General features: G+C 54.3%; 2 protein-coding genes across 2 annotated transcripts in view; one reads left to right on the top strand and one right to left on the bottom strand.

Moving 5' to 3' along the window:
- Nucleotides 1-11,089, top strand: part of NECAB2 (N-terminal EF-hand calcium binding protein 2) — a 58,612-nt gene extending 47,523 nt beyond the window's left edge. Inside the window, exons 6-13 of the mRNA XM_068693557.1 lie at nucleotides 7,891-8,027; nucleotides 9,029-9,147; nucleotides 9,269-9,348; nucleotides 9,572-9,628; nucleotides 9,740-9,852; nucleotides 10,035-10,112; nucleotides 10,253-10,344; nucleotides 10,453-11,089. Coding sequence (XP_068549658.1) covers nucleotides 7,891-8,027; nucleotides 9,029-9,147; nucleotides 9,269-9,348; nucleotides 9,572-9,628; nucleotides 9,740-9,852; nucleotides 10,035-10,112; nucleotides 10,253-10,344; nucleotides 10,453-10,481 — 705 coding nt within the window. The 3' untranslated portion in view covers nucleotides 10,482-11,089. The remainder of the gene's footprint in view (nucleotides 1-7,890; nucleotides 8,028-9,028; nucleotides 9,148-9,268; nucleotides 9,349-9,571; nucleotides 9,629-9,739; nucleotides 9,853-10,034; nucleotides 10,113-10,252; nucleotides 10,345-10,452) is intronic.
- A 58-nt stretch (nucleotides 11,090-11,147) lies between these two features.
- Nucleotides 11,148-14,830, bottom strand: SLC38A8 (solute carrier family 38 member 8). The gene is made up of 10 exons (XM_068693555.1): nucleotides 14,551-14,830; nucleotides 13,845-14,043; nucleotides 13,557-13,701; nucleotides 13,313-13,417; nucleotides 13,051-13,108; nucleotides 12,813-12,927; nucleotides 12,546-12,693; nucleotides 12,263-12,460; nucleotides 12,097-12,153; nucleotides 11,148-11,281 (listed from the first exon to the last, which is right to left on the bottom strand). The coding sequence occupies exons 1-10, from the start codon at nucleotides 14,725-14,727 to the stop codon at nucleotides 11,185-11,187; spliced, it is 1,299 nt and encodes a 432-aa protein (XP_068549656.1). The 5' UTR covers nucleotides 14,728-14,830; the 3' UTR covers nucleotides 11,148-11,184.
- Between the last annotated feature and the right edge of the window lie 206 nt (nucleotides 14,831-15,036).

Genomic DNA, 15,036 nt, shown 5'->3' with positions numbered 1-15,036 from the left:
ACTGATCTGTCCAAAATGTTTGTGAATTTTTATCAGACATCATGAGAAAATTAAAAAAAAAAAAAAAAAAAAAAAAAAAAAAAAGAGAGAGAGAAACAGCTTTAACAGTTCTTTACCTTTTTTTTTTTTTTCCTAATTAAGTTACTAACTCTGCTCACGCATCATTTATATTCATTATTAGCAAATTTTCTGGCAGTCGGATCTGATACAATATTTTAAATACATGTTAACATGCTAATAGAAATCTCAGTAATTCATGATGCTTTCCACCATCACTTTTGAATGAGTTTAATATATATGACTAATCCTTCCAAGCCTTTTCCAACAGGAGAATGTCTCATCCTCTCTTTATAAATTAGGATCCGAGCATAAGTGTATCAACTTGCTTAAGAGATCTGTAACAGAACCTTATTCATAATCCTGGTCCACTGCTTTCATAAGATTCATCCTTCTCCCTCCTTGACTCAGTAACTTGTGGCAGGATTCATCTGCCTTAATTTGTGATGTTTGGTGGTTATCTGCCTTAACCTGAGCTGGACATCTCCATCATGGTCTTGTAGATTGGGAGAGAGAAATGGGGAGGTCTCTGAGTCTGGCGTGAAGCCTCCTTGGAGGTGTTTTCCTCCTGTGGCTCTGAAGGATGCTGCTCTCAGATGCAGACATCTCACTTCTCGATGTCTAAAGCCAGGGGAGAGGAGTGCTGCCCCCGCACCTCGTCATCACCTTTAGTTAATCAAGCCATGAGCTCTGCTGTTCCTCACTGCCCAGCAGGCTTCTGGCAAGGAAGCAAATGAAGCGAGAACCCTTCAGAAAAAGGAGCTGGCAAATCAGGACTTCACTGAAAGGATCAGTCCCTGCTGTGGTTTTGTGAACAAAGTGGTACAAAGTTTATCAATGAATTATTTAGAAAACAGGCGCTTTGTTCAAAGAAAGAACTGAATAAAAATAAAAATAAAAGGAAAATAAAAGGAAAATAAACTCTTTCAGGTGGTTGTGAAACTCATCTTCAGTATTCAGATCGGATAGACTTCCAGGCAGCATCAGTGCATCCTGACAACTTTAATTACATACATCACCTTAATTCTGGAGGCCTATTTATAGAAACATTCAAGACTGTAGGGACTTTTTAACAGCCCCCACCTGCCTCTAAAGCCCTTTAGTTGCAAATTTCTCAGGGTAACTCTTTCACAAGCGTGCAGCCTGACCCCTGCAAGCAGCAGACGCCTGCTGGAGCCATGCCCAAGAGGTGCTTGCGTGTGGGTGGTGACTGCACGCAGCTCAGCGTGCAGGTTTGTTCCTGTAGATATGTGGTTTCTCGGCACTTAGTGCCTGAGGACCAGCAAATTCCAGCTGTAAATCCCTGTCGTGCTGTCAGGCAGTCTCCAGGTTGGTGCTGTAGAGGGATGGAGCTGGTACAACATGCTCCTGCTCCTCCAAATGAAAATAAACATTTATTTAGCTGAAGAAAATGACTGATCTTTTGGGAATGGTCCTTATTCCCTCCCTCTCTCTCCCTGTTAAAAAAAAAAAAAAAAAAAAAAAAGTACTTTGCAAATGATAAATGAAACCTGGCTGCCTTTTGTGTTGCCTTTCTGACAAGAGGTGCCTTGTGCTCTCTGGAGGGGCCGGATAACCGTGGCATTTAATTGCTGTTTGTATTTCTCACCTTAAAAGACAACTGATTATTTCTTGTTCATAAAAAGAAAAAGCAGCAATTATCTTGTGCTGGAGGAGCTCATAAAGTATCAGCAGTAATTAGATTCGGTAGTGGAAGGTCTCGTATGGCAAAACAAAATCTGTCATCGTAATTATTTTCCAATACAGCGCTGCCCGTGCTGCCTTCAAATGACTGCCAATGACTGTGCGAAATACAGTTAAATTGGAAAGAAGGGAAATGAACTTTCTGTGTCTAAAAAAAGCCGGTGGTAGGATATGTTCTCATATAACCCCCAGTGAACGTTTCATTGTGCAGTCGGTAAATAGGAAAACCAGTGCGACCAGGGAGGAGGCAGTTTCGTGTGGGATGGGGCACGGGACTGGAGCTGGGGTGATTTAATGCACCAGGGCTGGAAATATGGCCAAGCATTGATACATCACGCACCTCTCTTGTCAGGGTGGCACGTATTTTGTGGACAGGCATTGTACCCAAATGAGCTGCAAACACCTTTTTCCCACAAGAATCCTTATTTAGATGGGAGAATTTGTGAATCATAAAGGGAAAACTGAAGCTGCTCTGAGCATGCTGGCTGCAGTACCAGCTGATGATGCTCCAGTAGCTATAGGGACCGCAGGTATATATATATATGTGAGGGTGAAGAGGTTCCCATACATTATTTATGAGTTAAATTATTTCACCCTTCTTGCCTCTGCCTTGGGACGTGTCAGCACAGCAGCCATCATGTGCCAAACCCTGCTGCCTTTCTGCTGGATATTTCCACCTTTGAAGGTCACGCTGGTGTTTCCCCACTTCTTTTGGGCAGCTTTTCCTTGGACAGGTTTTAATGCTGTGTGTTGGATGCAGTCAGTAAGTTCAGGAGCAGTGCTTAAAGAGATGTGCTCATTGACCTAGGTGGTCCAGGGGAATGATGCCTTCCAGGCTCGCTCCTCTCTACCTCCGCGTGGTATTTGCTGCTCTGGTGTCCATCCCACAGCAATTTCTCACCTCTGCTTTATCTAGCAGATAGCATTCATCAACAGCAGATTGCAATGTTGATAGACTGGCCAACAGGACTTAGACTAAATTATGTTAATTTATTCAAATGCAATGCATTCTCTGTCCAGCCCCAATTACTGCAATTGATCGGTGTGGTATTTATTGTGATTCTGTGAGAAATGAGACTTTCCACTCTTCGTTTTTCTTCATGTTCCTTGTTAAAGTAGTAGCGTTTGCCTGATTTCTACCAGTCTTTCAGCAGACAGAGGCTCTCCAGCAGCCTTCCACCTAGGACAGAGAAGCTTTTCTCACCTCCTGCACTAAGACCCATCTCCAAAGCCAGCAGGCTCACAGCCCCAATTAATGCCTCCTTCTGCCTCGCAAATTGAGTTCAATACCTAGAAAAGAAACAGTGCTCAGCAGCTGTGGTGGCTCACCCTTATTGCTTTCTGTAGCAGGTGGTAAAGGTGAGGGTAATGAGATAAACGGGTGGAAAGGAGGTGGAAAAGCCGAGCAGCTGCCTGCTGGGTTACACCACCGAGTGGGGCTGTCACACGTTCTTTTTTTTTCGGTGATGACACCCCTTAAAACGATCCTTTCCCTCCCACCCTCATTTCTGAAGAGGCTTCACCCTATGTGGTTTCTCAGGGGGTGAACAGGATGGTTTCCCCGTTGGTGTATGTTAGCCAAATCCTGGGTTTATGTTCTGTGTAAAACACGGCCCGGCAAATGACATCTGGTGAATGGTTTGGGCTGAAAAAAGCCCAAAGTCATCTGTCCACGTAAAACACTTTTGGTCAGGAATACTGAAAGATTTCAATATCAATTTTTATAGCAAGGCCGATAACCGATGTGGATTTCTGTAAAAGTCACACGACTGTATTTTTTCAGGAATAACCTAAGAAGTTTTGTCGCCAGCCCCACGGGGCTGAGTGTGACATCCAGCCAGGCTGCCAGGAGCACAGCGGGGAGGCACAGCCTGAGAAGGTCTCTCTTGGAGCTTATTTTTAGACAGAGATGTTTATTCACTGCTCTTCTGCCAGTCTGTCACTGCAAAATTCATGTTCCCCCCCCTCTTGCTGTGAGAGGGAAGAGCAGCTTCCCCAGAGATCCTGCTCACGGTGCCCTTCTCCAGCTCCTGCAGACCTCCTGTGGGGTCAGGTCTTCTCCTTCCCTCCCCTCCCAGCTCAAGGCTGTTGCTCCTGGCATTAAAAGGAAGAGATTGTGGAGCTGAGAGCAGCTTGGAAGGGAAAGGCAAGTTGGCAGGAATGGGTTGACACAACTGGGCTGAGCCTTCAGCAGCTGGAGCCCGTCCACCCCTCGTCCCTCCATCTGCGGGGCCGTGCGAGTACGTCCTGCTTGGAAAACAGAAGCTGCACCACTTTCCTTGGGAAAATAAATAAATAAATAAATAAAGCCTATATTAATTGACTGTCTTGTGGGTAGCAAATAATGCTAATTAGGGATTTGTGTGAAGACAAACGCTAATTATAGTCAGGGTGTTCAGGAGTGGGAGGCCACATTTTGCTTTCCGAGTCTGTTCCTTCCCTACCAAGTGGACAGGGCATAAAAATGCCAGTTTTCCATTCCCCATGGACTGAGGGGGGCATGCTGCGTGCAGGAGGATTTTCCAGCATGCGAAGAAGGAAGTCCTGCAATAATTTGCCTGGGAAGGGCACTGCAGGAGGACTTGGGGACCAGATAAAGCAAACATGGGTCAGAAAGGGCCGACCCTGAGCTGTCTTCACAAGGGTCCTGCCTCCATCTGGGAGCCCTCTTCCCTCCCAGACTGCTGTGGTGGCCCCAAAATGCAGCTGAGGAGAGAAACTTGTGCAGTTTGAAAGCAGTCCCGAGCAACATTTGATGGGATTTATAGAGGAGGAATGTATAATGAAAGATTTTTAAAATCCATGTGGTGCCGTAGTTCTTCTTTTTATCCGAACAGGTGCCTCATTTGTGTTTTTTTTTTGTTTTTTTTTTTTTCCGAGACGTTTCAGGAAGGCTGAGGGTCTTTCATATGGTAATGCTCTCATTTATCAAATATTTAAGTGTCTGTTCTCCTCAGGTTTCGGCTGCTGATTGCGTGCCAGGCAATCAGTTGTGGGCCGCCGCTTCTGGAGGGATTTAAGAGCGTGGAGCGGGGAAGGAGCAAGGGGAAGGTCTGGGTGCTATTCTAATTATAAGGAAAGATCTCTCGGAAGAAAACAGGCAATTATGAGCAAGGGATTTGAATCAGCCCCTCCAAGGCAACACCGCAGCACATGCCTGAGCCGTAAAGTGTTGAGGGGGTGGAAGTGGGCACTGCCGGGGCTGCGGGGGGCCTGTCCTCATTTATATCTCACGTCCTGTAGTCCTAATGAGCTGAATAGTGACCTTTAAAAATGCCAGCAGAGAAGCTCTGAGATGCTGATCAGAGTCAAAAAAAATCTCCTTTTTCAGTCTTTCAGTACTCACAGAAGCGCAGTGATGAGAGCCCACTTTTAGGTGCTGGCACCAGGCACAGCCTCGGTTTCCACAGGCAAAGCGTGGGAAAGTGTTTTCTTTAACCTGAATTTCAAGCTCCTGAGGAAATGTGCTTTAATGGTGAGTCTCAGGAGACACTGAAACCTGTGGCACACCCATCATCACACGAAGCAGAGCTCCTGGAAGTCTTTTGCCTCTTAAATTCGCTCCTCTAATACAAACACCGATTTTTTTTTTTGGTTAATTAGCATGATCAAACCAGGCTCGCTAGTGAAATGCTCTGTGGCAGGGTAGCAGCTGCGGTGTCAAAGTCTTTCTAGTGTTGAACTAATGAACTAGCTGGATGAAAAAGGGAAGCCTTTCGAGATACACCCCTCCAAGGTCTGCTGTCACAGAGCGACTTCAATGAGCAGCAATTATTATATTATCCCCATAAATATTTTAACTTCTCAAGCACAACAAGGAGGAAATATCTCTTTGGGGTGGAATTAATAAGACCAAACCTCATTAAATCTCCCTAGGACAGGCTGACAAATGTTTTAATAAGAGCATGGGAAGGATTCCTCTGGAGCTGGTCCTCTTAATGACTTGTTTTTGCAACGCCAAAGGAGACATTTGCTACAGCAGGGCCTGGGGGATTGCTGAAGAGCATCTGAGCACACACATTTCTGATGCTGCTCCTGAGTGCAAATGTCATGGGCTGGCTGGCAAACAGCCACACTTAGTTAAGCAGGGAGGAAAAAAAAAATCATTTATTTTCGTTGCAGAACAATTGGGCTCAAGCCGTCCGAGGCTCCTGCTTGCATTTGTGGTGACCTTAAAAAAAAAAGAAAAGCACTGAGATGTTATCAGAGGGGATGGATTGATTTTTGGGGAGGAAACAAGGATGGTGGTGAAGGAATTTGTGCAGATCTATCTGTGCACATGACCATGTGCGAGCTCTTATCAGGACCTTCCAGCTCTGCTTTCTGAGCCCTTTACCCCTTGTATCAGGGCCAGCTGGAAGGAGGCAATACTGCACCAGCTGAAGGAGGGCTGCTGTTCAGTTATTCAGGCTGCTTTTTTACAGGCAGTAACTGGAGCTTTATAATTATATATCAGGTTTTCAAAAACACAGTTCGAGAAAGTAATCTTGAAGTGGCTTTCAGTGCACGGGGTTTTTAATAGCTCTGCAATCAGCTGTTTACATCAGCATCAAGCATCGCCTTTTTCAAGCTCTTCGATTTTAACCTGATGGCTTGCCTGTATCCATGGGCTGCCTGAAAGTGGTCAAAATTAAAAAATAATATAAAAATAAGTTGGGACCCTGAGCAGGAGCCTGCTAGCTCTCATGGCCAGCCCCACAAAAGCCCCTTTGTTTCTTGCTTGTGCCTGTGCCATGGGGAGCAGCAGCATCACACGGCATCTCACAGAATTATAGGAGAGGAGCGAGAGGCTTTTCAGGATGAACACTGCCACAAGCAAAACCTATAAAAACTCTGCAGCAAGGCGATTTATGTCCCAATACGAACTGAGCATTACTTTTGTACTTCTACACTGGACAATAAAGTTCACCCGATGTCCCAGGGCAGAGAACAAAAGTGTATGCATGGCCTGCCTCTTCATAAATACATTTTATTTTCTGAAAGGAGCAGGCTCATCTGCCTGGGCTGATCAGAAATCATGTGCAGACGTTGGTAGGAGGTAGGTGATGGAGTCCTGGAGAGCCTCAGTGAATGGGGCAAACAACAGCATGTCACCCCATTTATTTCATTGATTCCCTCCCAACCTCATCTAACACACTGGATAACACTGCAGCGGTGCTCGTCGCTGCTCCGCTGATGCCCTGGCACCAGCAATCAGAGCAGGGGTGGGAGCCAGGGCTTAATCAAAACCTGTCTGTAATTACAGCCGAGCCTGTTCCAGCACCTGATTAATGTATTTACGCCTCGGTTTTGTGCAGGCTCTGGTGCACGGGGCCCTGGGGAGGCAAGCAGCGAGGGGGGGGGAGTGCTGAAGAAATGGGTTCAGATCCCAAATGTAATTATACGCCTTTGCCGAGGAGATTTATCGGTGTAATACCCGCTCCTTATCAAGAGTGCAACCAGTGGGAGATCATCCAGATATTCAGGAATATTTGGGAATGCAGCCCTGTTTCCCCAGCCTGAATAATCAGTGAATGTGCTCACGGCATGTCCTTGCTGGTCCCACACCAGTGCAAGGTGGTGTTGGGCAAGGTGGTGTTGGACTGGTGTCACCAGTTGGGCTGGGGTAAGCCCAGTTGGACTGGTGTGGGATTGGTTAGGGTGGTGTTGGACTGGTGGACAGGTTGTATTGGTGTTGCTCTGGTTGTGCTGGTATTGGTCTGGTTGTGCTGGTGTGGGTCTGGTTGTGCCAGTGCTGGTCTGGTTGTGCTGGTCACTCATGGGAGGTGGAAGGAGCCGGACATGCCATGGGCAAGGGAGCAGTAAGGCTGTCCTGGGAAAGACGACCCGAGTGCATTAAGCAGATCAGTTCTGCTGGTAAAGCATTATTTTTAATTATCGCCTCTCTCAAGAGAGGTTTGCACTACCCCAGGAGCTTCTACACAAAAATACAACAATAACACAACCTGCTCATTCGACCCAAAGGGGACAAACCTCTTTGAAAACTACTCTGAGGCTGCCCAAGGTGAGGTCAAACTCCGTTTGGAGTAGGGATGAAGTAAAGCTAGCCTCGTTACCCCACCTGGGTTAATTTAACAGCAATTACCACAGGACTGGCACTGTCTCTCACCACGCTGTCCCCACCCACAGGTCTACGAGAGCGGCAGCAACGTGGACCAGTTCGTCACCCGCTTCCTGCTGAAGGAGACGGCCAACCAGACCCAGTCGCTGCTCAGCTCGGTGGAGAGCGCCGTGGATGCCATCGACGAGCAGACCAACCCTGCCAGGTCCTCAGAGCCTTCCTTCTCACCGTCTGCTTCAGGGCTGACCCCACTGCGAGGGGTGGAGGGGAAGGAGGATGCTGTTGTATGGCTTGTGTGGATGTTGTGTCCCCATCCCTGTCCCTGTCCCCGTCCCTGCATCCCAGTACTGGGGGGAGCCTGCGGAAGGTGGAGGAGATGACTTTGAGGTAGATGGCTTTGAGGTTTTTATTTTCTGAAGCACAGCCAGGGCTACAGCACCGGGGGTCTCCGCAGCAATGCCCAAACCGCAGCGCAGCCGTGGCGGTGTCACAGTGTCACCCGTGTCCCCAGCGTGCAGGAACAAGGACAGGTTGCCACGGAAACCATTTCGGGACACTATCGGCTGCTCACAAAGCGAATCTGCCTCTGACCATATCTAAAACCAGAAAGCCCCGGGTGCTGGGGTGACATCCCACTGGGTGTCCTCCACCCTCCCCCCCAACATAATCGGCTCCTTCGCCCCAATTTTGAAGGCTCCCACCAGCCTGTGAGTGCGTGGGGAGAACAGGGAGGGCAGGAGCTCGTCAGGAATGCCGAGGAGGAAACGAGCCCAGCTTCATGCAGAGCTCAGGAAAGGCTTCCCTCTCTGTTACGTGCTGGTGTGTGGGCACAGCTCATAATGAAAAAGTATTGTGGCTGTTTTCTCATGGTGATAATAGCAAGAAAAAAAAAAAAAAAAAGAACCCAACAAAACTATGATTTCTTGCATTAGCATTAATACAAAGCGGTGGCCTGAAAAGCAGAAGAATAGAGGGCTGTAAAACAACATCAGAGCAGAGCATCCAAACCGAAGACTCCTTAATAAATTGGGATTAAAAGGCAGCGACCCCCTGCCCCTTCTCAATTCCCACCTGCCGACGGGGCCACTCGCTGCCCACCGGAGTCACTGCAGCACCTTCACCGTGCGGGGTGGCTCCCACCCACCGAGGGCAAGAAAAGGGTGGGGAGAAGCAGCCCTTAGCTCTGAGACGCTCTGCTCTCTGCAGGCACTACCCCAGCCAGGCTGGCCACGCACTGGTGGAGCCCTGGTACGACAGCCCCGTGCCCAGCTACGCGCCCCCTGCCCGCATGGTGCCCAGGGACCACGGGAAGGGCAGCCAGACCGGTAAGCAGGGGACCTGTCCCGTCCTCTCCAGCTGCCCAGAGACACCCTGGCACGTTCCCAGCTCCCTGCCAGGCTCCCACAGGTGCCCCTTGTTGTGTTTTTTTCTTCAATATCCCTGCAGGTCCCTCTGACCCCAAGGAGGATGGGCTGGAGGGGCAGATCAGCAGGCTGGCCGCGCTCATCGGCAGGCTGGAGGACAAGGTGAGGGGTCCTGCACACCTACCCCAGTGCAGTGGTGGCAGTGAGGGATGCCATGAGCCTTAATTAAGCAAGGAATAAACCTATAAAGAAGGCAAAGCCTCTTGCAGAGGCAGCCTTACTCCGTCTAGGGACTGACAGCTATCGAGGTGCTGGAGATGTTTCCAAAATCCTCATGGTTTGTCATCCTCATGGTTTTGTGTTTTGTTTTTTTTTTTTTTTCCAGACCCTCTGGTTCGACCTGCACCAGCGGCTGTCAGACAGCGAGAGCACGGCATGCACGGTGAGCGTGTGGCCATGCTGGCCTCACCATCATCCCTGGGGTGTCCCTGCATGGGGACAGGGGTGTCACCGCATGTGTTGGGTCTCACATGCCCTCTGCTCCCCTCTCCAGTACCTCCTCCTGGTGCGGGACGAGATGACGGTGTCGCACAAGCACCTGGGCGAGTTCTGCAGCTCCCTGAAGCAGTATCTGAAGAGCGTGGCCGGGGAGAGGGACTGCTTCCAGTGGGTGCCCCGTGGGGGATATTTGGGGACAGGGCTGCGGGAAGGGGGTCACCAGGAGGCTTGGGTGCCAGGAGGTGGGCTGCTGGGGCCACCACGCAGAGGACAAGGGCTGGGGGTGCTCTATGGGGTGCCCCCAGTGCAGCCCCCCCCCAGGGGCTCACCCCTCTCCCCACCACCACCAGTGTCACCGCGGTCAAGCTGCCCGACGGGGTCACCTTCATCGTCTACGAGTTTTGGGAGACTGAGGAGGACTGGAAGAGGTAGGACGGGGTGGGGAGGTGATGCTTTCGGGGTTGGGTGGGAAATCTGGCTGAGGGGGTGTGGGATGGCTGGCGGGGAGGGGGCTGGGGTCAGGAGAGTGATTTGGGGCTGTCACCCCCCCACCCTCCCCTGGACACAGGCACCTGCAGAGTGCCACCTGCAAGGGCTTCCAGCACGTCAAGGTGGACACCCTGAGCCAGCCGGAGGCCATCTCCAGCGTGGCTGTGCCAGGTACGACATGGACACCCCTCAGGGTGTCCCCTTGGGACAGCCAGCACCCATCATGGGGCTGGGGTGTCCATCAGAGGGGGGGTGACATCGAGTGACATTCCCCTGCAGCCGCCTGGTGCACCCTGAGCCGAGAGTGACAGCGCCGAGGGCCTGGCCGTGTCCCCCCCCCTCCTGACAGCCCCGGGAGGGTGGGAGGTGTGAGTGTCACCTGCCTGCGCTGAAGGAACCCGCTGTGACCCCCCCCAGAACCCCTAAACCTCCCGCATCCCACCCCTGGCTACCCCATCCCTGGGGGCACCCCTCCAAGGGGGTGGGGGCATGATGAGGATGGGGTGGGTATGAGGGGGGGCTGACCCCCCCCAAAATGGGTGTTGGGATCCCTGTAGGGCCCTGATGGGGTCTACAGGAGAGGGAGTGGGGCTGTGGGGTGGCAGGGATGGAAATCTCGGGTTGCGGGGGTCCCCAGGGTTTTCCTTCACCTATCGGGGCGGCAGTGGGTGCCCCGCAGGCTTGGGGGGTGGCTGTGTCCTGCCCCCTCTTCCCCAAACCCTGGGGTCTGTCCGTCCATGCGTGCCTGTCTGTCTGTCTGTCTGTGCACACCCTGCCCGACCCCATGGGCTGCCCGAGGGGGGATTGGTGGGGTGTGTGTGGGGGGGGCCCTCACCAGGTCCCTTCCTCACCCAAATGTTTATTAACAGTAGAGCAATGGAGACAACGATACCGAATAAAATCGTGATGGGAGACAGCGGTGGTGTGGCTGTGTTCGGGGTTGGGGTGGTGGGACCGAGTGGTTCTTTTTGGGGGGGGGGGGGCACAGAACAGGGGTGGAGGGACGGCCCCTCAGTGCAGCAGCCCCATCACGGCCAGGGCAGCGCTCTGCCCGCACACGAAGGTGCCCCCCAGCACCGAGAGGATGCCCCAGGCGACGAGAGCGGCCCTGCGGGGACATGAGTTTGGGGGGGACCTGGTGGGACACAGCCCTCTCCATGCAGGGGGGGGTCTCTGTGGGGTCCTCCGTGCTGCTCCTGGGTCTGGGGGATCCCTTCCAGCCCCTGTGGCAATGACACAAGGTGTCCAGTAAAAAGCCACCCCCCATGGCACGTTGTCCCCCCTACCCTACTGCCATCATCCCCCCCGCCCCACCACTGGGGCACAGCCCCACAGCTCCTTCTGCCACCCCCGTCCCTCCTACCTATGGGTCTGTGCCCCCAATTCCTCATCACCCCACCCCATTCTCACCTCCCCAATGCCCCCTCAAGCCCCCCAGATGTGTCACTCACCCCCAAACCATGCCACTGCTCCATTGCGGGGTCGCCAGCACCTCCCCAAACCATCCCAGACACCAACGAGGCACAACAATCAATAGGGACACACCACCCCAGTGATGGACACCAAGCAAACAACAGCACCCAGTCCCCCCACCTCCAAACCCCAAGGCTCTGGGGTCACAGCCCCATGGTCCCCTCCTTCCTTCCCTCCCAGCCACCCCACCTGGGAAGGGTCCTGGTACTCGGGCACCTCCCCAGAGCCTGGGCACAACCCTGGGACATGGGACCTGGACACATCCCTGGGATATGGTACCTGAGCACATCCCCGATACCTGTTTACATCCCTCCTCACTCCCCCATCCACATCCCCCCCTCATCCCACAGCATCCCATTCCTTGCAGCCCCCACCATGCCCCAAATCCCCCTCCCACCTCACAGGGCTCCCCACACACCCCCTGGGGACCCGGTGCCCTCACACACTCACTTTTTGCGCGGCCCGATGCTTTGGCTCCCCGTCATGCACACCAGGCACAGCCCTGCCACCAGCGCGGATGCTTAGCACCACCACGGGCACCAAACCCACAGGAACGGGTCCAAAATTAACCCCACAACCCACCCCCTTCCTCCCTCCCCGCCTCCTCCTCCTGCCTGGGAAGATGAAGATGAAGAAGGCGCTGATGCCACCGATGAGCTCGATGACCTTGCCGATGTCGGGGACGAACAAGGCGATGGCGAGCGTGGCGGCCATCCAGGAGATGGTCAGCGCCACCCGGCTCCGCCGCTCAGGGCCATCAGCCAGTGGGGCCGCCCCGCGCTTGGGGTGCGCCCACAGGTCCCGCACCACCGACCTGCAGGCGGGGATGGCTCAGGGACTGGGGACACGGGATTTTGGGGAGGGGACAGGACAAGGATGCTGCCGTGGTGCCCCCTCACCTGCCCAGCAGCACCACGATGGGGTAGATGGTGACGATGGAGACGCCGAAGAGCAGGCGGGCGACAATGACGACGGGGTCATTCCCTGGGTAGGACATGAGGACATCGGCCGCCACGGCATCGCCGAAGGTGAGGTAGCCGTACAGCCCTGCAGGCGGGGAGGTGACAACAGGCTGTCCCCAGGGAGGGGACAGGGCATAGGGACGGGGAGGAGCCCCCCTGCCTAACCCCACAAGGACTGGAGGGGACAGGAGGCTCCGGCGTTACCCGTGAGGGAGTAGATGAGGAGGCAGATGAGCATGGACAGCACGGAGACGGCAACCCAGTGGGAGAAGCTCTGGTTGCGCATGCTGCTGTAGATGGCCACGCAGGCCTCGTGGCACTGCAAGGGGGACAACGCTGGCCACCTGCCCTCCTCCAACAGCCCAGAGCCCATGACAGCCCCAGGGCCTCATGTCCGGCCCCATCCCCTCAGAGCCTCCAGGCGGGGCCGTGGGGGACGTACCTGGAAGCCGAAGCAGATGGTGGGGATGACGCTGAACATGGAGGCCCAGGAGGAGGCCCTGCGACATTAGAAGGGGAAGGGGGAGAGGAAGAGCAAAGGCCATGAGGCCCCTGGTGACCCTGTGAAGCACGGATGCCACTGCAGGGACCTCCCGCCACATGATTTTGGGGCTGGAGGCTGCCACCCCTCACCCCGGGCTGTCCCCACCTCACCCCCTGCACCCATCCCTGTGTCACCACAGGGGACATGGTGCTGGCCTTACCTGGGGGGCCAGGGAGGCCGGGGTGAGCTGAGGCTCCCTTCCTGCAGGTGGTACTTGAGGACGATGACCAGGGTGAGGTAGCAGGCAGCCAGCGTGCCCAGGATGCTGCCAGGACATGGGGTGGGGGCTGTGAGTGGGCAGACGTGGGGGTCCCATAGTCCCTAAGGGGACACTGGTGGAAGGGACAAGCCCGGTTCCCCCAGAGAGAGACCTTGGGGCTAACACGGGGTGACCATGGGGGTACCTGGAGTACTTCTGGAAGCCGATCTCCCTGGGGACGGAGAGTGGGAAGATGACGAGGACGCAGAGAGCCGGGAGGGTGAAGCGCTGGTCCGCGTACCAGGGGGGGCCCCCGCTCAGCGTGCCGGCAGGGTACAGGGAGTCACACACTGCGTGGTGGGTGGCAGGCGGTCAGAGGTACCCACCCCAAAAAAAACAACAAAATAACACCCCACCAGGCTGAGAGCTTCACCTCCCTGGAGGGGGGGACACAGGAACACATCCCCTCACCCCCAACACTGGGGACACTCACGTTTCTCCAGCTGGTCGCCCACCACCCTGAGGAGGGCCACGGCGATCATGAAGAGGTTGAGGAGGAAGCAGAGCTCGCAGAGCTTCCCCGCTGCCGGCCCGCACACTGCCCGCACGACCCCCTGGTAGGTGGGCTGGGCGCTGAGCGCCGCCGCGTAGCCCAGCACCGCCAGCCCGCTCACCAGGAACACCAGCGAGCCCTGTGGGGACAGGAGCCGGCGAGGTGCACCCTGTCCCCTCTTCTGGGGACACCAGCTCAGCCCACCAGGTCCTCTTTGTGGTGGCCCCAGGGAAAAGGAAGGGGGAGAAACACTTCTACGCGAGCCTTTGGGTTTAGATTTGGGTTGTGGGGGCACGCAGGAGAGCAGCAGCCAAAACTATTCTTTAGGTTGAGATTAAAAGCTTGAAGTCTAAAGGATGTTAAAGGCAATTTTTGCAGCCGGTGTCCTGGCTGGTTTTAGCATCGGTCAGGACATGGGCTCTGCATGCCTTGCATTGGGAAGGGTCCTGGAGCCCCAGTGCCAAATGCTGCATGAAAGGCAAAGCCCCTGCACCTCCCACCCCAATTCAACTACAGCCTCAGTTCCATTTTGGGAAACTGCTGCCAAGACTGGAGCAGAGCCAGGGGATGCCTGGGGGGGGCTCTGCCACCACTTCAACCTCCCCATCCCCATCCCTGCCCGTTTGGGCACCCCATTCCCCCTTACCAGCTCCACCAGGATGGCAGGCACGGCCCCCCCGGCCTTGCTGAACGCCCAGGGGAAGCTGAGCAGCCCGGCACCCAGCGCCGACTTGAGCATGATGAAGACGGCACCGGCGGAGGAGAGCCCAGCACTGCCCGTGCTCGGTGGTCCCAGCAGTGGCCGCCCCTCACCCCCCTCCATCTCCCAGTGGCCCGGCAGGAGACTGGGCTGGGGCTGTGGTCAGGGAGCGCGTCCCCCTCTGGTGGTCCCCACCCCCATGGGAGGCACCGTGGGAGCCCCCCGAGCCCACCCAAGGGCTGAATGGGCATCGCCCTGAAGCTGGGGACCTGGGGGCAAGGGGCCCATCCCCTATGGGGAGGGGGGAACACGCTGAGGCTCCACACAAATGATCCCCTGGGACTGGCGCATGTCAGCGTCCGTGGACTCAACGCATGGGGCCCCCAGCCCCAGCTGACAGCCCCTAATGCATTTTTGATTTCCCAAATATGT

This window comes from Anas acuta, chromosome 10 (genome assembly GCF_963932015.1).
Source record: "Anas acuta chromosome 10, bAnaAcu1.1, whole genome shotgun sequence".
NCBI lineage: Eukaryota > Metazoa > Chordata > Aves > Anseriformes > Anatidae > Anas > Anas acuta.
The sequence above is the reverse complement of the archived record's forward strand: the minus strand, read 5'-3'. Positions and strand labels throughout refer to the sequence as shown.